Source organism: Argentina silus (assembly GCF_951799395.1).
Source record: "Argentina silus genome assembly, chromosome: 17".
NCBI lineage: Eukaryota > Metazoa > Chordata > Actinopteri > Argentiniformes > Argentinidae > Argentina > Argentina silus.
The window spans coordinates 17,710,800-17,718,203 of NC_139671.1; the positions used below are offsets into that span (position 1 = coordinate 17,710,800).

The window sequence follows — 7,404 nt, forward strand, 5'->3', positions numbered from 1 at the left end:
ATAGTCAGGTATTTCTTCCACCACAGGTATTTCTGGATCCCGGGGCCGAAGGCCGCCAAGCCATAATATCCGTACATCAGGACATGGATGGATGCGTTGATGCCTGCGCCGAAGAAGGCTGTGACGGGAGGGGGGGGTTAGGGTTAAATCGGGGTCAAAGGTGATTCAGATAAGGCAGCTTATAAATGGCTGGCATGTGTCATGTCATGACTGTTGTCTGAGGACCCGTGTCCCAGTGCAGAGGGGAGCTAAGTCTTTTTGTGTTATTACTTAATGAGATTATTTGGTATACGCCCACCCCAAACTTGATCCCCAACCTCTCTCTCTCTCTCACTCTCATTCTCTCTCTCTCTGTCACACACACACACACACATGGACGCACGCACGCACATACGCACACACACACACATACTTACACTGTCCTCCGGGCACCCACTTGATCCCGATCCACCAGAGGATGAACATGGTGCAATGATGGTAGACATGGAGGAAGCTGACCTGGTTGACCTTCTTTCTCAGGATGAAGAAGACAGTGTCCAGATACTCCACTCCCTTGGAGATGTAGTACCACCACAGGGCTGACGCTATCTGCGGACGGGAGGAGGGAGAGAGTGAGCCATCTCCAAGCATCTGCAGGATCTTTGCTGCCCAAAACCATGTGCTTTGAGAGGCTGGGCATTTTGTAATTCAAAAGCTAGACCCAATCTCCCCAATTTCCTGTGAGGTTTTCTGGGTAGCTTCTGCAAATACAGACATATATAGACACACAGAAAAAACACACACAGACACTTGCCCAAATGCCTAAATACTCATTCTGAAACCTATTTAGTAGGTGCTTTCAGTATGCATGTTTTGCAGTATGCAAAATGTACCAAAATTGAGAATGTATACAATGCCAGGATGTCATATTAGATTGAAGATTATGCCTTTCCATGTAGTAGGAATTTACTGCACACTATTCAGGAAGTCCTTTCTGATTTTACTCCCATAATTAAATGGAGCAGGCAGTAGCAAAAGTGAACCAATTACCATGAACAACAGATGACTGTTTCTCAGTATGGATGAGAAATGTTAAAATGTGTCGCTTACTGCATACATTTTACTAAACAGTATGCTCTAAATAGTACGTAGTATGGTAAGTATGTAGTAGATACTTTTACACACACACACACACACACACACACACACACACACACACACACACACACACACACACACCACAAATCACTGAGGGCAGGAGGGTTCATTTAGGTTCTGACCAAAGATGACATCTACTCTGTAACAGGGTCAACTCTGTCCTCAGGGGATCAGTAATGAGCCTAGGAGCCTAGGAGTCTACTTCGAGGTTCTCAAGTCGGCTACATATGCACCTCCAGCACGCACCTTCCAGGTATGGTAGATTAGTGCATTACCTGACCAGAAACAACCCCTAGCCCCAAGACACACCTAGCCCCTAGGAGTGAAAGACCCTGTCCAGAAACAAAACAACTGTGATGCTTGCGTAGATCTAAAAGGATTGGATAGGCATCAGCAATAGTCCACATCAGCTTCCTAAGGGAGCAAGGTGGAGATACTACCATCTTGGTTAACCCGATCCAGCTCTTTCAGATCTACACAGAAGGTAACAAAGAAAAAAGGGAACGTCCACAACTCTGGTATGCTCCCAGCATAGGAGCATAGCAGAGTTGCGGACATTCCTTCTGTCTTGTGCCTTTGAAAAAAAGGTTCTACCTAAAACCAAAAACAGTTCTTCAAAGGGTTCTTACCGAAGTGTGAAGGGGAAAAGGTTGTTTTTGGACAGGGTCAAGGTAAGACGCTACTTGGATGGTCCAGGGATCTGACTTCAGAGGCTGGGGGGTAAAATATTTGCTGACCCTCCTCTCTTCTCTCACTAAAGGGCAATAAAGGGACTTCCTTTTTGGAAATGTTGGTGACAGATTGAATCCTGTAACATTCTAGAATGTAGTAAATGCATACATTTGGTATCTGGTCTGAAACCAGTTTTAGCCAAAGGCCTAGTTACAGTGTACTATGGTGCTCTCTTGTTCCATGTGGCACACACACACACACACACACACACACACACACACACACACACACACACACACACACACACACACACACACACACACACACACACACACACACACACACTGCCACTCTGTTGAGCACATACACACACACTACCACAACATGTCCTCTGTCAAGAGGCCCTCACTCTCTCTCACACATGCACACACACACACACACACACACACACATTCACACACACAGTGTGCCATTGTGTCCTGAGTGTCTTTCTTATCCCTCAGGCTGGGCGGGGACAAGGGAGGAGCATTATGGTGGTGAGACCTGATAACCCTGCCTTTTATACTAAGGCCACACCCCCTCCTGCCTTAGAATCACCACAGATCAAGAACTCTGCCAGTCTTCTATTTTTCTCTTTCACTCTCTCTCTCTCTCACACACACACACACACACACACACACACACACACACACACACACACAGTGATCGTCTTAACGCAACAATAGGATTACAGCACATGCTGCTTAGATGTACTCAGTAAAGACACTTATACACTGTGTAAGTATACAGGCAGCTAAGGCTAAATTGTACTATACAACCCAAGAGGCCCCCTCTACATACAGCCTGGCTCCACAGGCTTCGTGAAGCCTTCATAAACCCTTCATAAGGTGACATAAACGCTTCATAAATCATTTATAAACAAATTCTTACCATTTAAGGCAGAGGCGCCCATACTTATTACTTAGTCATACATTTAGTATGATAGGCACCTAATCACCCCTGAATTCTATTGGGCATGATTCACTTCTCACCACCTCTCCACTGTGATAGCTGATGTGTGGTGAGCTTTCTGGTGCAACAGTGGTTGCCGTGACATTGCCCACACATTGTTACTTTTTCGAGACACTCAAAGCGTATGTGTCTCGAAAAAGTAACAATGTGTGGGCAATGTCACGGCAACCACTGTTGCACCAGAAAGCTAAAAAAAAAAAGTACTAGATAAATCCAATCCATTCTACTCGACTACCAACACGTGTCGATGTCTTACTCTGGTGGTTTTGGCTTGGTTTATGATCAGAGTGACAGAATGGCCAAGAACGTGAGAGAGTATTGCCTATTGTGTGTACTCACCCTGACTTCGTTGACATCGTCAGAGTAGCTGACGGGCTGACAGAGGTAGTTGTACCCAGCTGCTCTGGAGCCCAACAGGAGCTGAGGACGAGAGACATGATAAGGTTGGTTGAGGGCCCCATTCCATTTCAAACCCTAGCCCCTTACCCTGGACCCTTCCTCCATAGTGGTCACAGATTCAAAAGAACTGAATCGGTATTAGGTTCCAATTGGTAAGTGGAGCTTCTGCACATCGCTTTCAGCTCATCCAGTCCTTTCTCATTTGTGGACACTGAGGGGGAAGGAGCTATGGGAGAATAGGAGCCAAAATGGAACTGGTCCTGAAAATAAACTGTATGTGTGTGTGTGTGTGTGTGAGTGTATGTCCACCCATACCTCTTTGGCGATGTAGAAGTTCAGGGCCACCATGCTGAAGTTGTAGACTATGAGGGTTTTCCTGAGCTGGAAGGGCTGGCGGTTCTGCATGTACTTCGGCCCCGCCCATAGGAAGAGCAGGTAGAGGCAGCTGATGGCCAGCGTGGGCAAGGGCGACGCCATCATCGGCCATTTCTCCACCCGCTTGTCTGGGAGAAGGACAGGGGAGGAGAGGGTTAATGCAAGCGGCGGTCAGGTGACAAGACACAGATGGACAGAGACACACACACACACACACACACACACACACACACACACACACACACACATGTTCAAACACGCACGCACGCAGACACGCGCGCGCGCGCACACACACACACACGTTCAAACACACACATACACACACACACATGTACAAACACACACATACACACACACACATGTACAAACACACACACACACACGCACACACACACACACACACACACACACATCAAGGGTGCAAGGATCAGCGTTCAGACCAGGTTCATGTTCAGGTCTGTTGGAGGTGTTCAGACGAGAGATTCACTCAGCTGAGCTGTAAGTGAGTGTTCAGGTTTCAGACCAACTTTGACAGAGGCAGTGTAATGTGGGTGGATCAAGCAATACTAGCAGATCACTACGGGTAGAGCAGGCTTAGGGTCCTGTACATGATTATTTAATTCCAGTGCTACATATGGATCTAATTGGTGGTGGAGTATAGAGTGTTTTGAGTTTTGGAGTAAAATGTCTACACAAATGCGAATCATGATCATGAGGCTCAAAAAACATGTTAAGTATACAGTATGGTGTGTGTGTGTGTGTGTGTGTGTGTGTGTGTGTGTGTGTGTATGTGTGTGTATATGTGTGTGGTGTGTGTGTGTGTGTGTGTGTGTGTGTGTGGGGGGGGGGGGGGTAAACAGGAAAATAGTTCTGGGAGTGAACAAGTTATTGGTGTTAAAATACTTTCAGCATACTTTCAGCAATTTCAGCATTCAATTTGTCTCTGGAACCACCAGAGCTCCTTTGAAGCGAAGTAATCCCATTTTCACCACCACCGTACATAAGGAGCTATAGTGAGAGTGAGACACATGCGTGCAACTCCTTTGACACTCACCGGGAGATCACGGCTTACCTGCTATAGTAAGGCTCCATCTGTAGAACTCTACCGAGTCATTCATAAAGTGAGTTACAGCGTTCATGGCTCTGACTTTGGTCCTGATTATGCTGCAAACAGACACAGAGAGGGGACAGATGAAGCACAAAATGCAACGTACAGTCGATATACAGTGCAGACCTCAGCTGAAAAGCCCAGTTTGGCCAACTCAGGTTTTGAGCTTTGATGGCCAACACACTGGTGCCAAATATGACTAGAGAGATTTCTATGGGTGTGTACTATTACTGTATATATCATGGCAGCCTCTATTCATCTCCTTTCCTTTATGAATAGGCCCCTGATATTTGGACCCAGAGCTTTTTTACAGTCGTATTGCCTATACCTAGGGCCAAGACTTTTCCTTGATCAGGAAAAACACAGGGCCCTTTATAAGCGCTAATCTGAGAGTACTGGACATATCATCCAGATAGGCTTCCCGTTAACTGATTTTTTTACTTTTTGCCCCCCTGATCAATGCAGATAAAGGACTAACCCTAACCCTAAACCCAAGGAAAGGAAACAACTTTAGACTATTATATAGAGATGTACCCCTTGTTAGATTATCCCTGGCATGGACCTGTTGCTGCTGCATAACTAACATCAAAGAGGAGTAGAGTATACCAGGCTTGGCCTCGACTAGGTTTCCATCTGGTTGACAGCTGTCAGTGTTAGAGGAGCAAGCTCTAGCTAACGCTAACATGCTAGTCACAGAGTACACTCTGGGAGACCCGACCGACAGTGACAGCAGCGTAAGTTAATTACAGGGGATAAGAGATGGCGGATCTATGTTCATAAGAGGGTTTCTGTCTCCCTCTCTCTCTCTCTCTCTCTCTCTCACACACACACACACACACACACACACACCACCACCACCACCACCAAAATGTATCTATCTTTGGCTATTTCTGTACCACCCAAACCTTATAAGTGCTGATAACTATCTTAGCATTACACAATTACGGTAATATACCCTAGACCAGGAGGTATCTATTTATCAATGTATTATTAATCCAATGTATCAGTTAACCTCTCAATAATTGATTGACCTGTGAAACATAACACCAGGCCCTACAGTAAGTAACAATGTCTACTGAGGCAGAATGGGATGCAGAGAGAGGCCCAATTCCTAGCATAAATGAAACCACCAGACGTTAAAACTGACACTGGGCCTAAATGTAAAAAAAACATATTGGGGGACCCTGAAATAACATTCACATTTCCTGACAATGGGGTGTTAGTTTTGTTTGCAATGCGGAAGAGGATAGGAGAGAGAAGGAGAGGAGGGGAAAAAAAAACTTCACCCGGCGACTGGACCGGTCGTCCATGAGCGCACACAAAGACCCGGGGCGCGTGTGTCAGCAGGTTTCGCGCGGACTGGTCATGAGGCTTAAATCCAATTGATCTACGAGCTTAAATGTAAGTACAAATGCCGGGCGAACCGCATTCGCCGGGGCATCGGTTAAAGCGGTAACTAGCCTATATGAAGGTTATCCGCGTTCAAACATATGCCACCTGGGTGTCACCGGCGTGCTGGACTTATACTCTTAAGACTGAAAAAAATAAATAAGAGAAAATGCATCCGTTCCGTTGTATATAGCCTGTTATGGCTACGAAAGCATGCACATTCATTAAACAATTTGTATCCGATACATCATTATCATCTGTACAGCCAGTACATCAATTTCGGACATATTTGTGCCACCCCACCCTAGGCTTATGCCGCTCATGTCATTCATAACCCAGTCTTACCAAATGCAGGTTTGTTGCCTGTGATGTTTTTGTTGCAATGGCATAGCCTACCGCATGTGATGCTTTCATAACGAAAGTTTACAGGAAGATAGAGATATGATCAAGAGGACGGTTTCGCTCTGTTTAGAGGGAAATGCCTCTAGGGAGATAACGAATCATGCAAAAAGTGATGACAGATAGGCCTTATTCAGGAAGAAACCCGTGAAGACCTCAGAGCGGTAGAATAGCGGTTCAGCTTCTAAAACCGTCTCATAGCCTAATGAAATAACATACTTAGACAACGCTCTCCGAGTCTGTGCACTCAATTGTCTTAGAACCTAGAGCCTAAGAATAGTTGACCAAGCACACTATATTGCATTTCTGCGTTGACCATTCAATTACAATAAAGAGAGAAAAAAGGCGTATCAACATACCTTCTCGAGATTTAGGAGCGTGTAATGACATCCGTAGCAATGTGATGCCCAACGCCCGTTCAATTGCCGTATTCTACTGTTATAGCCGCTGAGTTACTACACCGCAACGTTTACAGTTCGACATTAAACACGACTTTTGCAATAACTACACAAAAGCAAGAAATCTATCCCAAAGAAATCATGCAAGAGGTCCGTGCTGGCAGCTCAAGCGCATCTTCTCCGCTTACAAATCTCTGGGATACCGACCAGCCAGATGGCACTGCGCATGCGGGAATTGTACTCTAGGGAACGTTGCACTGACTGGGCAGACGGCACACACCGACTACCCCCTTTGTATGGTAAAGATAATCAACTTCGGTCGTAACCCCGTATTCAGCCTTGCTGGTTGGTGCAGCCAGAATGGATATGGGTGCGTTCTGCGTGGCACGTCGATGAGTGCACATTCTGGGTTAGGGTTAGTTGTTGCAATATCTGCGTATGCCACTTCGAGTGTTGGAAACGTAGGTTGTCATTTAACCCACATTTTATTTTAACTTTGGTTATGCAGAAAAGCGA

At 45.8% G+C, this 7,404-nt stretch overlaps 1 protein-coding gene across 1 annotated transcript in view; it reads right to left on the reverse strand.

The window, feature by feature from the left end:
• LOC310817791 (very long chain fatty acid elongase 4-like) overlaps nucleotides 1-7,010 on the reverse strand; it is an 8,576-nt gene extending 1,566 nt beyond the window's left edge. The window contains exons 1-6 of the mRNA XM_083688494.1: nucleotides 6,850-7,010; nucleotides 4,667-4,758; nucleotides 3,535-3,722; nucleotides 3,160-3,240; nucleotides 417-588; nucleotides 1-118 (exon numbers count right to left, since the gene is read on the reverse strand). The exon at nucleotides 1-118 is cut by the window's left edge and continues 10 nt beyond it. Coding sequence (XP_083544620.1) covers nucleotides 1-118; nucleotides 417-588; nucleotides 3,160-3,240; nucleotides 3,535-3,722; nucleotides 4,667-4,733 — 626 coding nt within the window. The 5' untranslated portion in view covers nucleotides 4,734-4,758; nucleotides 6,850-7,010. The remainder of the gene's footprint in view (nucleotides 119-416; nucleotides 589-3,159; nucleotides 3,241-3,534; nucleotides 3,723-4,666; nucleotides 4,759-6,849) is intronic.
• Nucleotides 7,011-7,404: the final 394 nt, after the last annotated feature.